Here is a 26,758-nt window from a genome sequence, read left to right as displayed (position 1 = left end):
AGAAGAATGATGTGAAAAATAAAGAGAAAGAAAGTTAAAACATAGATATAAAGATCACTAATTAAGGTGCAGATTATAATACAACAGTCCTAATAGTGAAGACGTTTATGACAAGCGTGAGTAATGGGAATGGGAGGATCAGAGAAACTGCCGTTAAGTATCTGATTGGCAATCCAATGATTAGCAGCCTGCGAGTAATGTACTCCATCCCAGCTTATGTAAATTGAAGGGTTGACACAAGCTCCTCCAAACACTTCTGCACCTCTCACTATTGCTTTCTGTCCACACCATACATGCGTGTTCCCCTCATGTAATCCACAGCATATTTTGTGGGGTTCCATGAAACCTGTTCAAAATTTTAAAGCCTAAACCCTTGATCAAAAGATAATGAAATGAATTGGGAATGTAATATGTACTAATGGAAGGGAGCTTTGGCGTAACTGGTAAAGTTGCTGCCATGTGACCAGGAGGCCACGGGTTCGAGCCGTGGAAATAGCCTCTTGCAGAAATCAGAAATGCAGGGTAAGGCTGCGTACAATAGACCCTTGTGGTCCGGCCCTTCCTCGGATCCCGCGCATAGCGGAAGCTTAGTGCACCGGGCTACCCTTTTTTTTTTAATATGTACTGATGGCACCCAAGGGTGTCAGCCGAGCTATCAGATTAGGGTTCAAATCCCAACATGGACAAAAAGATGCTAGCTGATTTCTTCCCACCCGCCTAAGTCTTGGTAGACAGAGTTATCCAGTATCAGTGCTGATGAGAAATAGCAAGTAATCGGTGGAGTAGTATCGTGTCCTTCCGCGTATAGCGGAAGCTTAGTGCACCGGGCTGCCCTTTTTTTTTTTTTTTTTTTTAAATATGTACTAATGGCACCCAAGTGTGTCAGCCAGGCTGTCAGATTAGGTTCAAATCCCAACATGGGCAAAAAAATGCTAGCTGATTTCTTCCCACCCGCCTAAGTCTTGGTAGACTGAGTTATCCGGTATCAGTGCTGATGAGAAATAGCAAGTAACCGGTGGAGTAGTATCGTTAAAAATTATATACGCTGTAACGTATACCTTGGCTGTTGGCATTGCTGATCAATTTATACTTGGCAGCATAGACATCTACATATGTTATAGCAGCATGCCCAAGCTCTGCCCTCAGTGTTCTTATCCTGGCTTTCAGCTGTCTATTGAACTCTAAGGCCATCTTATTCTGGCTCTTTAAGCATCCATAATTATCAAGAACACCTGGTTTTGGATTTCTGAGGTATAATGTGGCTGTTGGCAAGCATCCAATTGGACCTGTGTTATGTATCCAAAATGCCCTCGCCCCTTGTTGATATAGACGCTGTCATAAATTATGAAACAAAGATACCATTTTTCTTCATAATTAGTGCCTACAACACTACCTATGTTAAAAGAATTTAACTTATATACACTGACAATGTATGTAATTTTTACACTAACAATGTGGTTTTACATGATTAGTGTATAGAAGTTAAACTCAGATTAAAATTGATAAAGTTGCATATACCGTAACTGCTGCAGAGAACTGGTTTATTGTGTCTGGTATGGCTGCCCGAAGTTGTATATTACTCATCTGGGGGAAACCAACAGCTAGGTCAGTTTGGCCTATGTCAAGTGTGTAGAGAGCCTTTGAAAATTCGCGAGGACGAGGGAGTTTGTTCTTCTCTGACAAGTCTATCGCTGAGACATAGTTATAGTTGTATCAAATTAGCTTAAATGATGTGACTTGCTAGTAACAGGTCAATGATTGAGTTGCATTAGTTTCTTTTTACCTTGTCTATAGAGCTCTTCAGTTCTGGCTTTGAAGCGATGGAACTGCATCATTTGAACGTCCAGTGAAAAGGGGCTAATACCACTTTGGAATATAGTCTGGTTTTGCCTACGAATGGTGGATCCTCCTGTTGCAAAATTGGCTCCGTGCCTGAAACTTGAGCCAATGGAATCTAGATAGGCACTCAAGTAGGGTAGTCTCAGGTGCTCAGCTGCATAAAGAAACGTCCACAATCAATTAACTGTCCCATATGAGTAATGATATTAATCGAGAAATCTTTCAATTAGAGATTATTTGCTCAATGTGTTATTCAAGTCGACATTCCTTGTTCCCACTTTGTTCACCACTGCTCGTGCGGAGACTTCTCTAACTCTAAGTTTGCATGCTCGTATTTTACAGCTCACAGTTTCTGCAGACATACTTAGGCCGTTCATCTCTGACGCAAGAGCGTTATCAATGAGCTAGTATGCACTCTTTCATAGGTAGCTTCTAGGCAAACTTCCTAGTTGTCTCTGCATCCCTACCTCATTTATCACTGAGTGGTCATTTAAGAATTTGAGCTGTTGATCCAAGCTATTTCCCTCTTGACGATGAAGCTTATCCCTTAATCTTGGGGCCGGTTATTTAAATTCTCTGTATCCGTGCTGCATCATTTAAAGAACATCCATGCTTACCAAATTCCTAACACCTTCTAACTGCCTAGCATTTTATGTCATTGCATCAAAGAGCGTCACTAGCAGCTCAGGGGCAGAGCCAGCCCTTCGGTTACGGGTTCGGCCGAACCAAGTAGCTCTGGTCCAAACCTTATATTTGTCTTAAGAAATTCATTTGAATACGCACAAATTATTAAGTTAGAACCCAGTAACTTAAAAGAACTAGAATCCTGAACTCATAAACTTGAAATCCTGGCCCCGCCTCTGCCTCTGTAGCAGCTAGCAGGGGAGGAGGGGGGGGGGGGGGGGCTTATTTTACATGCTAAGAGAAGTCGATTACCAATAAAGTCAATGAGAAGACGACCATCTGAAAGCCTTCCAGCAGGTCTGTGGAAGAAGCTCTCACCATAAGGTGCTTGTATTGGTTGAAATGCTGCTGAAATGCCGCCGGTGTCTGAATTCGAGTCCCCGAAATTGTAAATTGCCGGAAAATTACATGGTGGCAAATCAGTCCTGCTGATGTTCTTATCAGAGTCAGTTGCTACACTCTTTAAGGGAGCAAGTACTAGTGAAAATATTACTCCAGTTAACATTACTCTTGCACATTCCATTTCCCTCCTGCTCATTAATTCCAACTGAAAGAAAAAAAGAAACAGAATGGACAGTACTGAATATTTGTAGAAAGCAGAAACAACTGAAAATGTTCATGCAAATCATGTGTTCTGTGGTTTAAACTTTTGAAGCATTTGAGGGGAATGAAAAAGTAAGCAGTAGCATTATTCTCGTTACTTCTGCTTTGTTCTTTTCTGTTGCAGATTTTGCTCTAAACAATTATTGAATATTCTGGCTGTTGTCTTCTTAAGATTCTAGTAAATTGTACTAACAAATATAAACTAGAAAGCCGTAATGAAATACTTTTCGAACTGTATGTCAAGACCAGAGGCGGACCTATTTTTGGGGGTGGGGTCACCGAACCCTGTTAACTTCGGTAAAATTTCAAAATATGTAAGTGTATATATGTTGAAAACGATCATATATTTTGCTTGGAACGCTTAAAGAGAAGTCCAATAGAGGCATTGGTTGAGTTATTTCACTCATGTACTTCCGTCACCTTCAAATCCTAGGTATGCCTATGGTCAAGACAACCATTACTTTTCATATTACTCTTAAATTAGTAGAACGATTTGCAAATACTTTGTATATAACTTTCGTGAGAAGAAAAGGAAATACAACAGGATTGTTACTTGCAAAGCTTTACAATAAAGCTAATGCAAGAAACTAGTACTACTAAAAGAATTGAGTTTCATCTGATAACATTAATAATTACTCCCTTCTTTTTATTTTACATGATTGTATTTGATTGAGCATGAAATTTGAGAATTCAAGAAAACGAGACTTCGTACACACAAGTTCTCTTTATATTACACGACGTACCAAATGTATTATTTGAATCGTATGATCTTAAATATGTTAAATTATTCATGCTTATAATATTGTATGATTCTTAAGAATGTGTCTATAAAGGTTTCGAAGTACGATCTTAAATTTGTGATGTCATTCTTTCAATTAAAAATGAAACAGAAGGCTCATCTAGGAAATACTAAACCTTTTGTTGCCTAAGGAAAAGAAGAAATTGTTGTCTTCTATGCTTTTTATGCAAAAGAAGAAAGAAACAAAAAAAGAATACAGGATATATTCATGATTTTCAAGATACTGCATTTTGTGTAGAGTAGTTTAACATATTCAAATAGCACACCACATATGTAATCCTATTTCATTCCATTAATTTGCGGAAAATGACACTTATAGTAGCTCTCAAAATAATAGCCGAAAAATGTATATTTGTATATAGTAAAATCACATGCCCCAGATTTTGTAGGCTCGAGGGGTCGCATCGAGAATCAAATTCGATATGAGCCGGGCTCGAGCCCGATAGCAGAATACTATGCTCGAAGATCGGAATGCTCGATGAACGCCGGGGCCGAGTACGACCAACTTCGAGATAATACCGTTATGGTTTTATAACAGAAAGAGCGAGATTCCCGCGGTGGCCCTAAGATCACGACGTAAATTCCGGAACGAATTTGTACTAGGCAGTTAGACAGCTGTATAATAAGATTCCATGCTACAATTAGAATTGTACCTTATTTAGGATTCCCCTACTATATAAAGGGGACTCCAATCATTTGTAAGGGACAATCAATCATTGGCAAAAGAATATACACTCTTAGTTTCTTGCTCATTACTCATCAGAATTGTCTCTTAACTTTATTGTCCTTACTTTACCGTTCTTGTTGACCTACCTCGAGGCCATCATAGCTCGAGGTCAAGACTTGCTTAAACATTGGTTTGATTCAACTTACCTCTTTAATTTATACGTTTGGTTTCTTGGTTATTAGTTAGTATTGGACTAAATCACGTATCTTTAAGACCACAAGACAAATTTAATTGTTACTCGGATTTTAGGGTAAACAGTTTGGCCCCCACCATGGGGCTAAAGATAATAGTGATTATTTCAGTAGTGATTCTGATAACACACGTTATTTTCACACTTGTTCTTGTCAAGAATTTTTGTTCTCAGGTTAAAACATGTCAAACTCATAAAACGCACCCGTACATGGCGATGATGGTCTTGGATTTCACAAGAAAAATAACAATGTAGTTGCTCCGGGAGCCGGTGTACCACCGATTAACCCTGGGGAAGTGCCGATTGTACAACCAGTCGACGTTAGTTCATACATTGCTTTGAATGCGGACTTAGGCGCAGACCCGGAGGTAGTGTACGCAGGGAAGTACGACCTGGTGGCCAAGGAACATAGGGTATAGGAGATGGGGGAGTTAGCCTCCAAGTAATATTCGAGATGCTACAAGCTCAACAGGTTGTTATCACTCAGCTTCAAAGTCAGCATAAAACTCCAAGTGTGGTCGAACTAGAAATTACTCGCCGAACTTAGCCGGTGCCAGAAAGATCAAACAGTAATGGCTCGGGGATCGATCCCACGATTATGAGGATTCTCGCGGACTCACCAAAAGAATTGAGTCGGGGGAGAAAAAGATTGAGGATAATGACAAAAAAGTGGAGACATATAGCTCCCGTGTTGATCAAATACCGGGGGCACCCCCGATCTTATAAGGTTTGGATGCCAAAAAGTTCGTACAAAAGCCATTCCCTCCGAGTGCGGCTCCGAAGCCCATTCCCAAGAAGTTTCGTATGCCATATATACCTAAGTACAACGCGATGAGCGATCCTAATGAACACATCACCTCGTACACATGCGGGATTAAAGGAAACGACTTAAATGATGATGAGATCGAGTCAGTATTGTTGAAAAGTTTTGGGGAAACTTTGTCAAAAGGAGCAATGATTTGGTATCACAACTTGCCACCGAATTCCATCGATTCGTTTGCTATTTTAACATACGGTTTTGTGAAGGCACACGCCGGGGCTATAAAGGTTGCAACAACGAAATCGGACATTTTTAAGATAAGACAGAGGGGTAATGAAATGCTAAGAGAGTTCGTATCCCGATTTCAAATGGAGCGAATGGAATTACCATCAATCTCAAATGATTGGGCCGTGCAAGCTTTTAGACAGGGGTTGAACGAGTGGGGTTCGATCGCGTCACGACAGTTGAAGCAAAATCTGATCGGATATCCAGCCGTGACTTGGGCAGATGTATATAATCGTTACCAATCGAAGATCAGGGTTGAGGACGACCAGCTGGGGGGCCCTTTGGGTTCAGTTCACCAAATAGATTGGCAGTTAAAGCCCCCAGGGATACCGATAGGGAACCGAGATCAAATAGGGAACGGTATCAGCCATCGCAGATCGAAGAAACAACGGTTCGGGGCACAATCCTCCTCGGAATGATCGAAGAAATGATTGAGGAAAAAATTCTTGGGGACTTATGAGTAAGAATGGTTTTGATAAACATACCGATCCAGTAGAGGCACCTCGGTTATCGGAGTATAATTTCGGTGTCGATGCATCGGGGATCGTGTCGGCCATCAGAAGGATCAAAGACACAGGTGGCCTAGACCTATACAAACCGATCCTTCTCAAAGAAATCCAAACTTGATGTGTAAATATCATGGCATGCATGGCCATAGGACCGAAGACTACAGACAGCTGAGGGAGGAGGTAGCTCGATTGTTCAACGAGAGTCATCTTCGAGAGTTTCTCAGTGGTCGAGCTAAGAATCACTTCAGAGAAAGAGACGCCAACAGAAAGAATGAGCAGGAAGAGCCACAACATGTAATTCATATGATCGTTGGCGGGGTCGATGTTCCCCAAGGGCCTATATTCAAACGTACCAAAGTGTCGATTACTAGAGAAAAATGGACTCGGAGTTATGTGACCGAGGGCATCCTATTGTTCAATGACGAGGAAGCGGAAGGAATTTCTCAGTCGCACAATGACGCCCTGTTAATTTCTAATTTGTTAAATAAAATTCAAGTTAAACGTGTTCTAGTGGATCCAGGTAGCTCAGCAAACATAATCAGATCAAGGGTCGTAGAGCAACTCGGCCTACAAGACCAAATTGTACCTGCATCTCGAGTCCTAAACGACTTCAACATGGCAAGTTAAATAACGAAGGGGGAGATAATCCTACTAGTGAACATGGCCAGGACCATACAAGATACAAAATTCCATGTCATTGAAGGCGGCATGAGATATAATGCACTACTCGGGAGGCCATGGATCCACAACATGAGGGCAGTACCATCGACCCTTCATCAGATGATGAAATTCCCAACAGTGGATAGTGTGAAAATGGTTTACGGGAAACAACACGCTGCAAAGGAAATGTTTGCAGTCGATGAGGTGACACCGATACCGGCGCCTTCGACCTCAAAAAAATCGAACACCAAAGATAAGCAGACAGCCAAATAGCAATCACCGTCCCCAGGCTCGTCTGAATCGGAGAAACGGGTAATCGAAGAAGAAGAGGATTTCCTTACTCCTCGAGCTTTCGTTGTTCCCGAAGAGTCAGATGCAACCAAGTCAACGGTCGAGGAGCTGGAACAGGTCATACTGATCGAGTATATGCCTGAGAGAAAGGTATACCTGGGAATGGGTTAAACCCCTGAACTCAGGAAAAAATTCATTCAATTTCTTATCGATAACATGGATTATTTTGCTTGGTCCCATTTAGACATGACAAGGATCCCACCGGAAATAACAACACACCGGATAAGCCTCGATCCAAAGTTCAAACCTGTAAAGCAAAAAAGAAGGCCCCAGCCCGAGGTGAAGCATGCATTCATAAAGGACAAGGTAACTAAACTTCTCAAAATAGGGTCCATTCGGGAGGTAAAATACCCTGAGTGGTTAGCAAATGTAGTTGTAGTCCCTAAAAAGGGAACAAACTTAGAATGTGCACAGATTACAAGGATTTAAACAAGGCATGCCCTAAAGACTCTTTTCCACTGCCTAACATCGATCGTATGATCGATGCCACGGCTGGCCACGAGATCCTTACCTTTCTCGACGTCTACTCCAGGTACAATCAAATTCAGATGAACCCAGAAGACCAGAAGAAGACCTCGTTTATCACTAAGTTTGGAACATGTTGTTACAATGTACTGCCCTTTGGGCTAAAAACGCAGGGGCTACTTACCAACGCCTAGTAAATAAGATGTTTGAAGACAAATAGGTAAATCAATGGAAGTTTATATTGATGACATGCTAGTTAATTAAGTCCCTGCGCGCAGAGGACCATTTGACTCATTTGTAGGCGACATTCGAAATCATGAGGGAGTACAACATGAAGCTTAATCTAGAAAAATGTGCCTTTGGGTCAGCTTGGGCAAGTTCCTCGGCTTCATGATATCAAATCGGGGAATCGAAATCAACCCCTACAAGATCAAGGCCATCGAGGATATCACTATCGTAGACAGTGTGAAAGTCGTACAAAGGCTAACAGGACGGATAGCCGCCTTGGGCCGATTCATCTCGAGGTCATCAGATCGAAGCCATAGGTTATTTTCCTTACTCAAAAAGAAAAATGATTTCGCTTGGACCCCAGAGTGCCAGCAAGCATTGGAGGAACTGAAGCGATACTTATCGAGCGCACCTCTGCTTCACACTCTGAAGGTAGATGAAAAGCTATACTTATATTTGGTAGTGTCCGAAATAGCGGTAAGTGGTGTACTAGTTCGAGAAGAGCAAGGTATGCAGTTCCCTGTTTATTACGTAAGTCGGACTTTAGAAGATGCTGAAACTAGGTATCCACACTTAGAGAAATTGGCACTTGCATTAATAAGCGAATCTAGAAAGTTAAAGCCATATTTCCAGTGCCACCCTATATGTGTCTTAACCACTTATCCTCTCCGAAATGTTTTGCACAAGCCCGAGTTATCGGGCTGATTGGCCAAATGGGCCGTCGAACTTGGCGGGTACGATATCAAATATCAACCCCGAACGGCCATTAAGTCTCAAATCTTAGCTGACTTCGTGGCCGACTTTGCACCAACCCTCGTACCCAAAATGGAAAAGGAACTTCTGCTAAAATCGGGTACATCATCAGGGGTATGGACCCTCTTCACAGACGGTGCTTCGAATGTGAAAGGGTCCAGGCTTGGCATTGTTTTGAAGCCGCCTACAGGTAACATTATTAGACAATCTATCAAAACTTCTAGGTTGACTAATAATGAGGCCGAGTATGAGGCCATGATTGCAGGTCTCGGGCTAGCTAAGAGCTTGGGGGCAGAAGTCGTTGAAGCCAAGTGCGATTCTCTATTGGTGGTAAACCAAGTAAACAAAAGCTTCGAAGTTCGAACGGATAGAATGCAAAGATATTTGGACAAGCTATAGGTACCTTGCATCGCTTCAAGGAACGGACTCTAGACCATGTACCTCGAGAGCAAAACAGTGAGGCAGATGCACTTGTAAACTTGGGGTCATCAGTCGAGGAAGATGATATTATCCCGGGGACTGTCATCCAATTATCGAGGCCCGTGGTCGAGGAGGGTCATGCCGAGACAAATTCTACTAGCTTGACTTGGGATTAGAGGAATAAATATATCAAATATTTGAAAAATGGAAAACTCCCATCGGATCATAAAGAGTCAAGGGCTCTACGAACCAAGGTTGCTAGGTTCACATTGGATGAAGATGAAACATTGTACAAGAGGACATTCGATGGACCATTGGCGGTATGTTTAGGCCGGGGGATACCGATTATGTTCTACGAGAAATCCACAAAGGCACTTGTGGAAACCACTCCGGCGCCGAGTCTTTGATTTGCAAAATTATTAGAGCAGGGTATTAATGGGATAGCATGGAAAAAGACACTAAGGAGTTTGTGATAAATGTCGAAGGTTCGCACCGTTGATTCATCATCCCGGAGAGCAACTTCACTCAGTCATGTCCCCATGGCCCTTCATGAAATGGGGATTGGATATCGTCGGCCCTCTACCAACGGCCCCATGTAAAGCTAAATTCATTTTGTTTATGACTAACTAGTTTTCTAAGTGGGTGGAAGCACAGGCCTTCGAGAAGGTCAGAGAAAAATAAGTTATTGACTTCATCTGGGACCACATCGTATATCGATTCGGGATACCTGCCGAAATCGTATGCGACAACGACAAGCAATTCATCGGCAATAAGGTAACGGAGTTCCTCGAAGCACACAAAATAAAAAGGATTTTATCAACGCCATATCATCCGAGCAGAATGGGCAGGCCGAATCGACAAACAAGACTATCATTCAAAACTTGAAGAAAAGGTTGAACGACGCTAAAGGGAAATGGAGAGAAGTTTTGCCTGAGGTTCTTTGGGCATATCGAACGACATCAAAGTCCAGCACGGGGGCAACCCCGTTCTCCTTAGTATATGGCTCCGAGGCCTTGATTCCAGTCGAGGTCGGGGAACCCAACGCCAGATTTCAACATGCATAGGATGAATCAAATCACAAGGCTATGAATACTATCCTCGAGCTATTAGATGAAAAACGAGAAGCTACGCTTGCTCGGATGGCCGCGCATAAGCAAAGAATCGAAAGATATTATAATAGAAGGACCAACCTTCGATATTTCGGAATCGGGGACTTAGTTCTACGGAAAGTCACCCTTAAACTCGAGACCCGAATGAAGGGAAACTAGGCCCGAATTGGGAAGGACCGTACCGAGTCATCATAGTTATTGGTAGACGATCTTACAAACTTGGCACGATGGAAGGCGAACAATTGCCAAACAATTGGAATGTATCACTACTCAAACGATATTACTGCTAAGGTATGACCTTCTCCTTTTCCCCATTTATACATAAGACTAACTCGTTGCAGTTGTTCGATCGAAGACGTCGAGGGCACCCTTCTACACGAAGACCTTAGGTTTTAAAGCACGCGTTGCACTCTTTTTCCCTTAGACCGAGTTTTACCCCAAATGGGTTTTTCCGGGGAGGTTTTTGACGAGGCAACGACTATGTTCTACCTAAGGAGAATTCAACAGTATCCAAGGCTTCTTTTCTATCAACCTCGAATACTGGGGGACATCACCCTCGGAGGTTATATTTTCGAGAAAAATACTTCACGCCAAAGAGGACCTCGATAGGAAAACTTTGTAATGGGCCAAACGGTCAGACGAACCGTTTCCATATAGGATAATCGAGCCCCAATGGCAAAAGATGTACGTATGCATAAGTTATTCAAAGAAGCATTCTTTCTATATCAAACACTTTGTATCTCAAAGAAATTTTCTACTATGCGAGCTCCATACTTGTGATTCTGCGAGAAACGGCTCAAGGGCCAAAACACAAATACACCTCGAATACTCGGGGACTGTCATCGACAGTCAATACATGCGAGTTGTCTAAACTCGAATTTATAAGACCTCAAAGAGGCATACCTCGACGCAAAGGCCAAGGCCATCATACTCGGGGACTAAAATTTCGAAAAAGTTCAAAATATTATCGGGAAACCAGTCCAAGAGACACACCCGAAGGCTACGGCCATATGAAAGGCTACGGCCAAAATAACGCGGCTCGGAGACGTCCGAATTCCGTAATAAAAGCAGGCCTTCGAATTCTCAAAAAACTGGTTAAATAAAGGCTACCCTCGGCAAAATAATCAAAGGGCTTCGATAAAATCATCCCTCGAAAAACCTTAAGAGGTATCGAATTATTCAAATACAAACTTGTGCTAAAGCACTAAAAACAAAGGGTTCCGATCGACACCCAACCCTCAAAAAACCCATTGGGTAAAAAATGCATGCCAAGGCATAAATTTTTACTAAGTCTTCTGAGCCGAAAAGGGAAAATAATAGTCATCTCATAGAGGCCATAATGGCCAGATCTAAAAGAGCCTAAAGGCCAATACACTTAGGGCTCGAGATCTTGTTCTCACCCGATCTGAATCCAAGGGTTCGATTATCTAGAGCCTAGATAAATAATAACTTGATTATGGCTCGGGGACTCACGTTATCCGGCATGAGCTCATAAAGATCTATGCCCCAAAGTTTGAACCTTATTCGAACTCGACCTTGGCAATTTCAAAGAAACCGTCTGAGATAAAATCTCGAACACACCGTTGAAAGAATGAAATTACTTCAAAAAATTTGTAAGGTAGGAAACATCGAGAAAAATTTCAAGGAAATTCTTCTTTTATATACTTGGAAAAAGATATATACAAGAGACTGATAAAAGGTCTTACAAAAAGAACAATACAAAAAGAGAAAGAAAAATCCTATATATGCCTAGGGCTGGTCCCTCCCTCGGGAGCAGCTTCCTCTTCGGGCCCAACTTCATTATCGGACCCGCTTTGGCTGCCTTCGGCATGATCATCGTCGGAGGAGGAGATGGGAAACTTGACATTGGCTTCGAGCGCTTTTGCTTGGGCTATCTCCTCGGTGAGGTCGAAACCTCGAGCATGGATCTCTTCGAGGGTCTCCCTCTGGGATTGACACTTGGCCAAATCACTGCTGTGTTTCTCCCGGTTGGAGGCTTCCCTTAGTTCCATTTGAGCACCTTCAGCATCCCTTAGGTACACAATAACGGTTTTATCATCCATGGCCTTCGTCTTCTCGACCTCGGCCCTGGCTTCGGCAAACTCAGCCCCGGTTGCGGCAAGTTTGGCCTCGAGCTCATCGATCTTTTTGGCCTGGGCCAGATTTTTCACTTTAGCACCCCGGAGCTGGGTCTCAGCCGAGGCAAGTTTTGCTAGAGCAGCCTCTTTCTCAGCAGCAAGTTGATCCATATTTTCCTTCCACCGGTTGCAGTCGGCCTTAACCTGGACGACCTCCCCACGAAGCTGCCCGATTATCTCCAGTTTTTGCTGCAGCTGAGACACTGAAGTGCTAGCCTCCACAGTTGGCTCATGTAGTCCATACTCTTTCAAAATGACGGTTACCTGCTTGTCTAGCTCGGCCTCATTTTTGCGAGCTTTGGCCAAGTCTGCCTGAAGGTCTTTGAGCTCTTCCTCCTTTTCGATGCAAAAGAGTTTCAGAGCCTTCCCTTTGTCCGAGGATTTCTTGAGCTCGGCCTCACATTGGCTCAGATCGGCCCTAAACCTAGTAATGGCCTACGCAGAAAAAGAGATATCAGTTAAGTAAAGGGGAGAAGAAAAAATTACAATGATAGGAGCTAATGCTTAACCGAGAGAAAAGACGATGAGCCTCTTGAAAGAGGGTAGATGCATCGTTGAGGTCGGCGGCATCATCGACCCCAGTAAAGCAATCCCGAAAAGGATCTTCTTCACCGGGGACTCTGCTCGGGTCAGGCGTTTGCAGAGCTTGAGCTTCATTTATTGCCTCCTCAGAATAAGATGGTAGAGGAGGAGGGTGACCTATTGTCATGGCCCCGAGCAAGTCGCTCGGGGCGCTCTATTCAGCCCCGGGAGTCTCGGTACTTGTCCCCTTTGGTGTACTTGTTGAAGTTGGAGGAACAATCTCGACCTTAGGCGATTCGGGGGCTTTGCCTGCGTCTTTCTTCGGAGCCTCCTCACCACGAGGCAGGGTCTCTGGTTCTGAGGGCTTGACGGCTTTAATTGGCTTCCTGACTCGGTCACCAGCGCCGATTCTTCGCCCTCGTCTTCTTCTTCATCATTCAGTTGATGGACTGAGTCTATGTCCAGGTGAATGAGTTTCCTCCTTTGCCTTCAAGTAGGGGCCCTCTTATCTTGGGGGTATTCGGGTTTCGAAGCCCTTTTTCTCTTGTTATCTTTCCCCGATTTTGGAATCGGGGACTCGGTCTCTTCCCCAGGCGGGGCTGGCCTTATTTCAGAGACATCTACAATGCCTGCATGAATGAAAACTAGGCATAAGTAAGATGACATCTCCAATAAAAGGGAAAGCATCAAAGACTTGGGAGAAGAACTAACCGTGGTGTTTGGCCTCCCATTTGCCCCTCGACAAGTCACGCCATTTGTGCTCGTCATACGAGGAGATCGCAGCTAATTTCTGGACCCAGTCTTCGATGTCGGGGATCGCATGGGGCATCCAAGCAACCACTGCAAAAAAGGTAAATGCATCACATAATACGAAAATGGAATATAAGAGGTTACTGGGAAAAGGACTTCACTTACGATTGGGGTTCCATTTCTCTGGGAACAACATTTTCCCCTCGGGGATGACGTTCGAGGTCCTCACTCGGCCGAACCGGCTCATCCAGCCTCGGTCCTCATCCTCGTCATTGCTAGCGAAGAAGGCTTTGCTCGATCGGCGTTAGAGCTTGATCAACCCTCGAAAAAGCTGAGGCCGATACAATCGGATGAGGTGATTGAGGGTGAACTCTAGTCCCTCGGCCTTGATAGAGAAGTAGCACAGCATAATCACTATACCCAGAAAGAAGGGTGGATCTGGCCGAGGGTGACTTGATATTTTTTGCAGAAGTCGATCACGATTGGATCGAGGAGACCCAGTGTGAAGGGGTAAGTGTAAACACTTAGGAACCCCTCCACATGAGTGGTAATGCTCTCCTCGGGGTCGGGGATCTGTACCACGACCTCGTCCCCCCAGCCACAGTCTTTCTTCACGACCTTGAGGTGCTTCTTCATTATCGAGATGATATACTGGGATACATGCTCGCATCGGCCAGGGATTGCGGGGGGATTTTCAACGTTAAAGTCTTTCTTTATAATGCAGGGGCCGAGAATAATCTCGTGAAGGGCCGGCGCCATAAGTTTGGCCGGCCGGGAAGAGGAGGAGGAAGCTTTCTCTTTTTGAGGAACTGTTTTGGAAGTTTTTGCCATTGATTTGGATTAGTAAAGGCGGAAGTAGGCGGAACCTGGTGTTTTTTCGGCGCTAAAAAGAATCAGGTAACGGGTAATGAGATAGAAGAGATGAAGACAGGGAGAGGTAAAAGGAGTTTGAAGGTGGTCAGAAGATTGAAGTAATGTTTTTCAGAAATTGAACCTTGTATTATAGGCAATCGGCGATGATTCAACGGCGTTAATGCCAGACCACCACTGGTGAACATTTAATGTTTGGGGAAGCGAACTAACGGGACGTTTCGTTCATTTCGAGCGCCTACGTCACGGGAATGACATCATCATCAAGGACTCCGAAAAATCGAGGCTCAAGTCGTTTCTTATTATTTTATTCTAAGAAACGCGGGGACTGTTTGTATATGGTAAAATCACGTGCCCCTGATTTTGTAGGCTCGAGGGGTCGCATCGAGAATCAAATTCGATATGAGCCAGGCTCGAGCCCGGTGGCAGAATACTATACTCGAAGATCGGAATACTCGATGAACGCCGGGACCGAGTACGACCAACCTCGAGATGATACCGTTATGGTTTTATAACAGAAAGAGCGAGATTCCCGCGGTGGCCCTAGGATCACGACGTAAATTTCGGAACTGATTTGTACTAGGCGGTTAGACAACTGTATAATAAGATTCCCTACTACAATTAGAATTGTGGTTTGGTTTCTTGGTTATTACTCCCTCTGTTCCAGTTTATGTGAACCTATTTCCTTTTTGGTCCGTTCCAAAAAGAATGAGCCCTTTCTAAATTTGAAAATATATTAGCTTAAATTTACAATTCTACCCTTAATGAGAAACTTTTATAACCACACAAATACTCTGGACACCTTATTTACTTGTTTAGGACCACAAATTCCAAAAGTCTTTATTTTTTCTTGAACTCCGTGCCCAGTCAAACAGGTTCACATAAATTGAAACGGAGGGAGTAGTTAGTATTGGACTAAATCACGTATCTTTAAGACCACAAAACAAGTTTAATTGTTACTCGTATTTTAGGGTAAACAATTACAATATGTTTTATAATTTTTTTTTATAAATATACATTATGTATGTTATATACAAAAATTATATACTTTTTCGACTAACGAATGTAAATAATTTCTGGCGCGGGCTAAAAGTGATAATACCCCTTAATTTGCTGCAGTTAAAGATCCAAAGTAAAACAACTTAAAATTTCATTTAGAACAGGATTAGAGTTGCACCTTAACACTACAAATTGAGTTTACGTATATTAAATTAAAAGTCTCTAATTCCATAAAATTTATTCGTTATCATTTTATTCACCCATATTTTTTATAATTCTTTTAATTACATCGAGGGACATTTAAAGGGGAAGGGATGCTACGCTACCCTCTATTCCGTTAAAATATCATGATATAGCCAGTTTTCACACTGGTCAATGAAAAATAGCCAGCGTTTACCAAGTCAATGAAAAATAGCCACTATTTTGCTGCAACAGGGACCGGTCCAGTATAATATACGAGAATTCTGGTGCATTTGTGTACGAACTCCAGCATATTATGCTGGACCGGTATACTTTGCTAACTCCTGTAAAATTTGCCGGAGAGTGGAGTACCAGTGCTCCAAACTCTAGTATATTATACTGGACAATTATACTTGCTCGAACTCCTGTAAAATTTGCGGGAGTTCAAGCATAACCGTAAAATTTACGGGAGTTCCAGCATACTTATGCTGGAACTCCCGTAAAATTTGCGGGCGTATTTTTTTGGATTTTGAACAGTGTTTTCGCTCAGATTTAAAGTGGCTAAATTTCGATGACTTTTGAAACTTGGTTATTTTTCAACGACCAGTGGTAAATCTTGCTATTTTTGAATTTCTTCCCTTTATTCCGCTATATGTACCTCAAATATAGGAAAAAATAAGAAGTAAAATTTGGAAAATTAGAGGGACTTGTTTACCTATTTCCTTTTCTAGTGGGGGTCAAAACAAAATTTATGCATCGTTAAACTGAGCTCCTACTTCCTCTGCTTTGCCCTAACGAGAACTCAACTCAGCTTGTTACACTGCACAAAACCAATGGGGAAAAAAGCAAGCAGGGGAGGAGAAGGAGAAAGAGGAGAAGAAGGCGATAGCTCCAGTGGGAAAGAGGGTTTCAATTTGTTGGGGAAGCCGAGATTCAAAAAGTTGGAGAATGGCCGCTACAAATGCGTGGAAACAGGCCACGAGCTGCCGGCGCACGCCAGGGAATCTTATGCTCAAAGCAAGCACTGCCGATTGGGTCTAATCGATGCTGCTCTTTCTAAAAATAAACCTCCTCTCAACATGTTCGACCAAGACCCTTTCAATCGGTAAATTGAAACTGTTTCCTCTTTCCTTAATTATTCTTTTACTAGGGTTTTATAATAGAAAGCGGTAAAATGATTTTTTTTTAAGTAATGGAGATTATTATATCTGCTGAATTTGGTGTACGACACACTGGTAATAGTTGAACCTTCATTAGGAACTTATAAAACTAGTGAAGCTCTACAGGAAATAGGAGTAGATTAGTAGTTTGAAAAAATGAATTAATTGGAGCGTTCAAGCTATAGCATTTTAATGATATCTTGCACTATCAAGCGAGGGAGAAGGGTTTAAAAATATAAAGGAACCTTGCCTAGAAAATGGAAAAATGACACTGTATAGCTAAAAATAATAGCCAAAAATGTACTATAAAATTTGTATATTTTTTGTATATATATACATTCTACATGTTATATACAAAAATTATACAAATTTTGTATATTTTTTTTGGGCTATAAATAGTTTCTGACGCGGGCTAAAAGTGATAATACCCCCTAAAAAATCCACAAAGAGTTGCCCGGTACCTAAGCTGGTGGGAGGTAGGAGGTATCCCGTGGGATTAGTCGAAGCTGTCCCGTATACCACATTTATCAAGAAGAAATCCTCTCCTAGTCGGTATATATCAGGTTGGTTCGCTATTCCTATTAACATAACGGAATATTGTATAGTGAATATTGAAAAGGCATTATAAAGCACTTATACTGCTTAAGACCTTGGTATGACGTGTGAAAAAGAGAACCATGAGGTCTCTAGTTCAAATTTCAGCGGAGACAAAAGAAACATTAGGTGATTTCTTCTCATCTCCCTAAGCCTTGCTGTGCAGAGTTATCCGGTGCCTGTGGTGGTGGGAGGTGGTACGGTGGAAGAGTTGAGGGGCGCACAAGTTAACCCGGATACTACAGGGTCAAAAAAAACTTAGTATTATGTGATAATTTGAATTGTGAAAAGCTGTAGCAATCTGTTGGAATACTTTGGCTCCTTGTAAAAATAAAAATGAAAACTTTGGATATACCACATAGAAATCAGTCGTTTGTTGCATGCTAGGACCAAAATCTGTTGGAAATTATGGAGGAAAATATATATGTGTGTGTGTGTACTTTCCTATTGGGTTTCTGCTGGTTTACATCCGTACTGTAATTTAATGTTGAATTCTTGCAGGTCAAAATTGATATGTAAATTAACAGGAGATACAGTTAATAAGTCTGAGGAGCACTTATGGAAGCATATTAATGGGAAACGGTTCCTCAAAATGTTAGGTTTGTAACGAGCCTCCAGTGAGTTGTTTATACAAAGGTCTTTATGTATGTTATGTTCTTGTGCATTCTATTGAGTACCACTAATGATACATGCACTAATTTGAACAGAGAAAAAGGAAACTGAAAATGAAATTGAAAACGGAGGGCTAGAAAAGCAAGGAGAAGATGAAGCAGCTAAGAAGACAGATAGCAAAGCTAATCGTCGGGACAAGAAGAAAAACAAAAAGAAAGAAACAGAAGATGCTAGCAAGATTATATCAGAAATAAGGGATTCTTCTGGAAAGAACAGTGACTCGGAAGAAGACGCCGAATTTTGGATGCCCCCAGCTGGTGAACGTTGGGACAATGATGATGGAGGTGATCGATGGGGATCTGGTTCAGAATCAGGACCAGAAGATGATGATGCTAATGTCGAAGGTATGTATTCTAAATTTCTAATTAATTCTGAAAAAGGGATAAGGTTGAAATCGCCAAAACCCACATATAATTCTGTAAGCAGATACATAAATACCTACACACGGCATACAAATTTGGCGATGGTGAGGCAAAGGGCTAAAATCGTTCTTGCACAATCTTGAATGCGCTAGCTCTTCTTTATCTAAGATAAATTATATTCTATACATACTGCTTGTGGCTAGTGAATTGCAGCTCATGCTCCAATATGATAGACTTAAATTTGATGGAGCTCAACATTAACTGCTTTTACCTTCTTACGGAGATGTTCGCTGAATATTTTCCATCCCAATATGAGGAAATAGCTATTCGGTCGTAGTTATTCTGTTTTTTCCTTCTCATAAATATTTTTCATGAATAAATTATTCTGTTTTCTTTTCTAAAGCCAATTGTTATACAACAAAATATTTTAGACCATACTACATATGGTATAAAGCTCTGAGGATCAATAAGCATATACTGTGGTATTGAGGTTTAGGTTAACAGCTTAAGTCGGCTTGGGCGTCTTTATTCTTTCAGTACCAGTCTATTGAATTTGTATTTGATGAATGCATGAAAGATCTTACTACATTTTCTGTCACCAGATGGAGGAATTGAAGAGGATCACCATGATGCTGGAGAGCTTTCTAAGCGGTATGGTTAATTTGTAGAACTTTTCATGCCTCCTGCTACACGTTTTATATTGACAATCGTTCCCTTCCCCTCTATTTTTGCATCCTTCCTCTCTTGAACTGGCATGTTGGAGGTTGTTAGAATCCTGAATGATGACTATAATTGTTTCTTGTTGTTTAATAGATAAGCATTTAAATATATGTGAACATCAACTTTTTGTTTCCTGGCAGGGCAAAACGCATGTCCCTTGAGATCGGACCCAGTAGCTTTGCCTCAAGGAAGAAGAAGAAGAAGACCAGTGCTACTGCTACATGATATTTGTCCTCAGAAAAAGCAATACAAATTTTGTTTATTTGCTAGGGTGTAGTTGCAATACCGCTTGCAAACTTGCTTGCTTCATTTTTGCATCTTTATTTTGCTCATTGCATGTTATTGAAGGAAAACATTTCTGCTATTAATGTAAGTTATTGCTGTCTTTTTTATATTTGCTGCTCGTCTTGGGTTGGATCCCACCTGACCATATGAGCTTTGTTATATACTATGCCAGCACAAAGTTAATTTCCATGTGAATGGTCACTTGAATGTGAAGGAGATGCCTAGGTTTTAAACTGGTTGAAGTTAACAGGAGTATATGAATTCTCTAAGCAGCATAGAGACAGCTTTTAGTGCAGAATCCCCTCAAAGAACAACAACAACAACAATGACGACCCAGTAAAATCCCACTAGTGGGGTCTGGGGAAGGTAGTGTGTACGCAGACCTTGCCCTTACCCTGAGGGAGTACACCGTTCGTTTTCTACCGAGGTTGGGGTTTTTTTGAAGACAAATCCATCATTGAAGGGCTAGAGGCTGGATCGCTCACTCAACAATTTCTGCTTCTCCCAATGGGAGCCTTTACCAGTGGGAGTAGTGACTAGCGTTATAGGTCGTTGGGCGGCCGGAAGGTTGCCACGAGTAAGTAAGTTTGGGGGACCGAAGGCAGTTCTCCGTGCACCGGACACGTAGCTTACCGAATCAGTTGCGACACGGATGGGAATGCATGCTACAAAAGATAGGGTCGAGTCTGATACATCAACCGTCTACTCAATATCATTGTACGAGTCCACAATGACTACACGAGATGAACCTTGGTTTGGAGAGATTGTTTCCGAAAGACCCTCGGCTCAAAACGAAAGACTTATATTAATAATACAAGGGTGCAATTCTAATTTGTAAGTAAAACTCCATTATTTGAAACTTTTTTGGACTTTCTCAGAAGGATCACATTCTTACTAACATGTGAACAGAATGGTGATGGGTATAATTTTTTTTGACTTTGGGGGTATTATCCAATTGACTAGAGCGCCATGAAGATGGAAACTCACGAAACACCCACTATCTTTATCTCATACCTAAATTGTAAGTATTATTTTAAGATAGTTTTTGAATACCTAAATTTAATTTTAAAAGGAAGATTAATCAAATTGACTCTCCAAAAGAGAAATATGACAACTAAGAAGTATCACCAAAACCCATGCTCCTCTCCCTAAACCATGAATGTTATATTTTTTTAAAATTACTTAAATATATGTGCGTGAACCCATGCTCAAAGACTATTATGGTGCAATTATTATTGGGTGCACAATTACAAGTAAAATTGGTAGTTCAAATCCCACTTTGAAGGGTCTTATTTTCGGCACGGAGTATAGATACATATATGTGAAAATTACTAAAATTTCAAAAAGAATATAATTTTGAACCTGTAATTTTAAAAGTATAGTGGGTCATGGTAATATACTAAAGTTAAACCAATCAAATATAAATTCTAGATCCACCTCTTCACAATAGTGCACCTAGAGGTGGCAAAATGGTTAAAAGAAAACAGTTATCAACCCATATTATCTATAAAAAAATGGGTTGGATAATGAACTATTTAAAAACGGGTCGAACATGGATAAAGAACCATATTATCCACTTAGAAAATGGTTAACCAACTGGATAACCAATGGATAACTAATGTGTTTAACTTTAACATTTGTAAAGCCTCAAATTGGAGTTACTCAAGTTTGGAAGACTAGGAATTCTCTCATAAGAAACCCGTGTTTTATCCGTATCAAATACGGGTCGGGCCGAATAATTTATCCGTTTTTTAAATTACACGTTTTAGCCCGCTCATATCCGACCCGTCCGTTTGCCACCCCTAAGTACACCCATTCTCTTGAAATCTTGCATCCGCATCCGTAAGGTGTATTTATATTAGTACAATTTTTGGACAGGGCCATGCTAAAACCGTGGTATAGTCTCCAAAAAGGGAGTCCGGAACCCAATTGTGGTTCTTTTGGACTCAAAGTACATTAATAAGTGTAAAAAAAAAATTACCTTTCTATATATAACGTCCAAATACAAGACGCTATACCTTAACGGTAACTTTGCAATTAAGGTATAGCATCTTGTATTTGGACGCTATATATACTGACGATTTGACTGACATGTATAGCGTGCTGTATTTTTACGCTATATATATAGCGTAAAAAAAACAGCACGCTATACCCCTGATTATAAAATCCCCTTCGTCTTCTTCCCCGACCAGAACGAGCCCTCCCCATTTTTTTACTTCAACCTGTTTCTCGGTCCCCCCCCCCCCCCCCCATTGTCGTGTTTAAAAAAAAATTATGGGCCCCTCCCGTCACACAAAACGTTAAGAACGTAGGTCCCACATAGTAGTAGAGCATCGTATTATTGTGGTTTCACTCCTTCGGACTCAAATTTTCATACAAAATACTACATTGAGGTATTTTGATTTAGTTTATATCGAAACTTGTATAATAATGCATATTAGTTGATTGAATGTGTTTCCATGTTGTTTTGTGTTTTATTTGCGAAAGTAGTATGTTATATTTATCCGGACTTAGATATTAGTGTTCTAAAAAATGTAAAATAGAGAAATAATTTTTTATGTTAATATCCGGATTTAGTTATTAGTGTTTCCATGTCGTTTTGTGTTTTATTTGCGAAACTAGCATGTTATATGTATTTTTGTGAATGTTATGTGATTAAAATGTATTTGTTGTTTATATTTAGTTTATTTATTAGCTTACTAAAATGTAGAACCTTTTAGCGTAGTAAACTGTAGAGTATTTTGGCATAGAATCCCTGTAGTTTAAGTATTTCTTATACTGGTAGATGAAAATATATACTTTGTACAATTAAATAATCAAAATATTGAATTTGACACACATAATTATTCATGATAGTTTGGTGTAAAAATTGCAGGGGGCGCCCTATTTGGTCGCTCCCATTTAACCTATACCCATTTTTTTAAAAACTTTTAACTTGTACCCACTTTTTAAACAACTTCAGTCCCCTTTCTATTCCAAAGCCCTCCGCCTACTGGAAAGCGTTACTGCATCAATAGGTACATTACTTCCTTTAATGTGGGATGTCCTCTTCTTTCATTGCTGCAAACTTTTTCTCTAATGTTTCTTCGAGATTTACAATTTATTTTATATGTGCAGTGCTGCTCTGAAATTGAAGCCAAAGTAGAAATGTACTGTTGATTTCATGATGAAGTGAAGATATCATGCTACAGAATTCTTCTAATGCAGGAAAAATTGTTGTTTCTAATATTTTGAACTTGAGGGTTTCTTCTGTGTGATATGCTGAGTACATTTTTGCACACACTACGTAAATGTCTTACATGTTCATAGGTTTTATTGGCTCTTGTGATGTTTGTAATATTCAATTTGGAATAAGTACAGTTTTTACTATTTAGTACGATTGGATCAGATAGCATAAAACATGAAAGCATAAAACATGCTGAAGTTCCCCAGTTACAAAGACAAAAACTTCAGCTCTAGAGCTGAAGTTCCCCAGTTACAAAACAAAAACTTCAGCTCTAGAGCTGAAGTTCGCCAGTTACAAAACAAAAACTTCAGCTCTAGAGCTGAAGTACGCTAGTTACAAAACAAAAACTTCAGCTCTAGAGCTGAAGTTCGCCAGTTACAAAACAAAAACTTCAGCTCTAGAGCTGAACTTCAGGCCCGAGTTACAAACAAAAACTTCAGCTCTAGAGCTGAAGTTCCCATTTACAAAGACAAAAACTTCAGCTCTAGAGCTGAAGTTCGCCAGTTACAAAACAAAAACTTCAGCTCTAGAGCTGAAGTTCGCCAGTTACAAAACAAAAACTTCAGCTCTAGAGCTGAACTTCAGGCCCGACTATTAGAATGCTGAAGTTTTGCGTGATTGTCTTTGCTACTTCAGCCCCGTATGCTGAAGTTATGCGAAAAAGCTGGTACGCTTGCAATTTTTTTGCAAAGCGGGCACAAGTTAAAACGTGACACAAAAAACGGGTATAGATGCAAATGCCCCTAGTTTGGTGCTACTGGGCCTCAAATATCGAGCATGGAACCCAATAGGTATATATATTTTGTACAATTAAATAATTAAAAATTAAGAATTTAAATTATAAAACACACACAAAATAATCAAAATATTGAATTTGACACACATAATTATTCATGATAGTTTGGTGCTACTGGGCCTCAAATATCGAGCCTGGAACCCAATAGGTATATATATTTTGTACAATTAAACAATTATAAATTAAGAATTTAAATTATAAAACAAACACACACAAAATAATCAAAATATTGAATTTGACACACATAATTATTCATGATAGTTTGGTGCTACTAGGCCTCAAATATCGAGCCTGGAACCCAATAGGTATACTTTGTACAATTAAATAATTACAAATTAAGAATTATTGATCACGGGCACGGACCTTTCTAGAGTGGATTGGGATGGATCTCACTCTAGGGACTTCGCAGGTGACCCCGTCAGGTCAATTATTGATCACGGGCACGGACCTTTCTAGAGTGGATTGGGATACATACTTTCCAGGCCCGTCTACTGTTGCTGAGGAGCGGCCGACCCGAGATTTACATAGTGGGCGCCGGCTAAGTTATGGTTCATCATCACAGGCGCAGGTATGATTTTCTTAGTATTGAATTAGAATTTGTCTTTATTTTCCATAACTTTATTAATTTCCTTTTTAAGGCTGAACGCGATGCTGACATGGCTGCGACAGATGATTACATTCAGGAGCCCAACGAGATGGTGGTAAGACAATTTAAATTGTTGTGACTTATTATATACTTTGCTATACTGAGCTTTCTATTCTTATGTAGGTTTCTACTGGACTGACGGCCCCTTCTATCGATCCTGTCAGCACCACTGATGATCATGTTGCGGCGCATCCGGCTATAAGGAAGCGACTTGATGATGACGATCCCGACAGCGTACCCAGGCGGGATGCGATGCGCCTCAGGCCAGCGGCTGCGTTGAAGCACACTGGATGCCAATGTGCTCGCCGTCTGTATTTCTCATATCTCTTCATCGGCACTTGCATAAATTCAACACCCCTTTCCATCAATGACGTTGCAGCTACAGACCTTTCAACAAACCTCTCCGCCATCTGCTTGAACGACATCCACACCATGGCTGTGACAGGCCGACTTCAATAACCCGTTGAAAGACTCTGACACATTTGTAGTCAGAGTTCCCCATCGTCTGCTACCATCCGCATGCAAAGTCCACTTTTCAGGGTCATGTCGCATTAACCAACGATAGGCTGCCTCGTCTTCTTGCCTGATATATTCCATGTGCCTCCGAAATTTATGCTATTGGTGGTCTGTTGCTGCCATCCACATCAAATCATGCAGATCCTTGTTGGGATATGCCTTCTGGAAATTGGCTTTAAAGTTCCTAACACAGTAACGATGGTAGGCATAAGGTTCTTGCCATGCAGGCAAGTTCTCCACAGAACTTAAGATACCACCGTGCCGATCAAATATTAGACAAATACCGGAACGCTGTTTGACAATGTGCTCTTTCAAGTGGTTCAAAAACAGCGTCCACGTCTCTTGGCTTTCAATGGCACAAATAGCAAAAGCTAGAGGAAATATCTGTCCATTAGCATCTACTGCCACGGCTATCAACAGCTTGATATCGTACTTTCCATAGACATGAGTGACGTCTATGGATATTACGGGCCGACAATGCGAAAAACCATCAATTGTTGGTTTAAACGCCCAGAACACGTAATTGAATATATATTCTCGTTTACCCGGACTCCGCTCAAGCTTCCATTCAACAACCGTCCCGGGATTAAACTGCTGTGGTGCAGCCATGTACCTAGGCAGATCTGCAAATGACTTATCCCAGTTACCATAGACTATTCAAACGCTCGTTTGCGCCCGAGATATGCCTTTCTTTTGGTAATGGAATGGCCATGTTCCTGGTGGATTGCTTGTCACACCTTCCTTTTTCACACACCTACCCCGAAGGATAATGTATAAGGGAGTTTTTCCATTTAAAGTGACATTATTCGAAATGGGATTATTTATTGATTTTTAGAGTCGCCACTTGGGATAGGATTGGCTTTTGGTGTCCCAAGTCACCGATTTAATTTAAATCCCAAATCGAGGAAAATTTCGACTTCCCAATTCGAGTCTGCGAACCAGAAATTCTGAATAAGGAATTCTGTTGACCCGAGGGAAGGTGTTAGGCACCCCCCGGATCCCGTGGTTCTAGCACGGTCGCTTAAATTATTATAAATGGCTAAAAATCTGATTTTATACATATTCAAACCTATAGTGCAATTTTATAAATTATTTACCGCTTTTATTTACTTTTTACGAAAGTGAACGCCGTTTAAGAGCGTGTTTTTGGATCACGTCACATGAAATGCACCCGGATCCTCAACACCTCTTATTCAATGTTTTAGGATTTGGATTTGGGTTGCGTGAAATGCACACCCGAGTTTAGGAGAGTAATATTATTAACAGCGCTCCTAAAGTGGCTAGCGTCTTATTAACTTTGCGGAAGCCATGAAAATTCGCTAAATGGAATCTCCCGAATCTCTAAAATATTTTAATATAGTATTTAATGAGGGCCCCGCAATTTTATGTTTTATGCGGCGAGGCTCGTCTCGTGTTTTATTTAAAGGCCATCTTAGAGCAAACTAAGATTTTCTATTTATTTTTGTCTCTAAAAGGGCCTAATTAATTAATGTTACAAAATTCGGGCTTCGAGTTCAAATCCGGATTCAAACAAAAGGACAAAGCCTTTTAATTTGAACCCACCACCTAACTCGAAAGCCCAAATTTATATTATATTAAACTACGGAGTAGGGCCTCTAACCCAATTCCACGAGGATGAATTTCAGCATACTTTGGACGAGAGTCCGTCGAACAGTGGGCTTATTCAGCAAGCAGGCCCAAATTGACATCTAACAAAACCTAGAATTCGAAATCAAACCCCATGGGATTAATTGAATAAGGTTAACTGCAAGGCTAGAAGTACTGGGCCCAGCGTTACACAGCTGGATCATATTAGGCCCAGTTTATGGCCTGGACAGTCCAGCTATTATGGTTAGCCAACTTAGAGCTGACTTAATTTCAAATTCTATTAATAACAAATGTTGAGATTTAACTCAAACTCATAAGAAACGTGCACTAAA

General features: G+C 41.1%; 2 protein-coding genes across 2 annotated transcripts; one reads left to right on the top strand and one right to left on the bottom strand.

Moving 5' to 3' along the window:
• Window positions 1-89: 89 nt before the first annotated feature.
• On the bottom strand, window positions 90-7,742 carry LOC109217002 (GDSL esterase/lipase At5g14450). The gene is made up of 6 exons (XM_019381226.1): window positions 7,698-7,742; window positions 2,776-2,959; window positions 1,784-1,993; window positions 1,519-1,691; window positions 1,059-1,332; window positions 90-346 (listed from the first exon to the last, which is right to left on the bottom strand). The coding sequence occupies exons 1-6, from the start codon at window positions 7,740-7,742 to the stop codon at window positions 90-92; spliced, it is 1,143 nt and encodes a 380-aa protein (XP_019236771.1).
• Window positions 7,743-16,607: 8,865 nt separating this feature from the next.
• LOC109217009 (surfeit locus protein 2) lies at window positions 16,608-19,745 on the top strand. Its single transcript, XM_019381237.1, has 5 exons — window positions 16,608-16,946; window positions 18,097-18,194; window positions 18,303-18,611; window positions 19,232-19,280; window positions 19,490-19,745. Exons 1-5 carry the CDS (start codon window positions 16,675-16,677, stop codon window positions 19,572-19,574), a joined length of 813 nt encoding a protein of 270 aa, XP_019236782.1. The 5' UTR covers window positions 16,608-16,674; the 3' UTR covers window positions 19,575-19,745.
• Window positions 19,746-26,758: the final 7,013 nt, after the last annotated feature.

This window comes from Nicotiana attenuata, unplaced genomic scaffold, assembly GCF_001879085.1.
Source record: "Nicotiana attenuata strain UT unplaced genomic scaffold, NIATTr2, whole genome shotgun sequence".
NCBI lineage: Eukaryota > Viridiplantae > Streptophyta > Magnoliopsida > Solanales > Solanaceae > Nicotiana > Nicotiana attenuata.
This window is presented reverse-complemented; position numbering and strand designations above follow the sequence as displayed.

Coding starts and splice junctions, on each gene's coding strand:
- LOC109217009 (XM_019381237.1), top strand. CDS start 16,675: ATGGGGAAAAAAGCAAGCAGGGGAGGAGAAGGAGAAAGAGGAGAAGAA. Junction 18,612..19,231: donor TGATGATGCTAATGTCGAAG/GTATGTATTCTA, acceptor TTCTGTCACCAG/ATGGAGGAATTGAAGAGGAT. Junction 19,281..19,489: donor GCTGGAGAGCTTTCTAAGCG/GTATGGTTAATT, acceptor GTTTCCTGGCAG/GGCAAAACGCATGTCCCTTG.
- LOC109217002 (XM_019381226.1), bottom strand. CDS start 7,742: ATGGACCCTATTTTGAGAAGTTTAGTTACCTTGTCCTTTATGAAT. Junction 2,960..7,697: donor TTACCTTGTCCTTTATGAAT/GCATGCTTCACC, acceptor GACTCTGATAAG/AACATCAGCAGGACTGATTT. Junction 1,692..1,783: donor TGAAGAGCTCTATAGACAAG/GTAAAAAGAAAC, acceptor ACTATGTCTCAG/CGATAGACTTGTCAGAGAAG.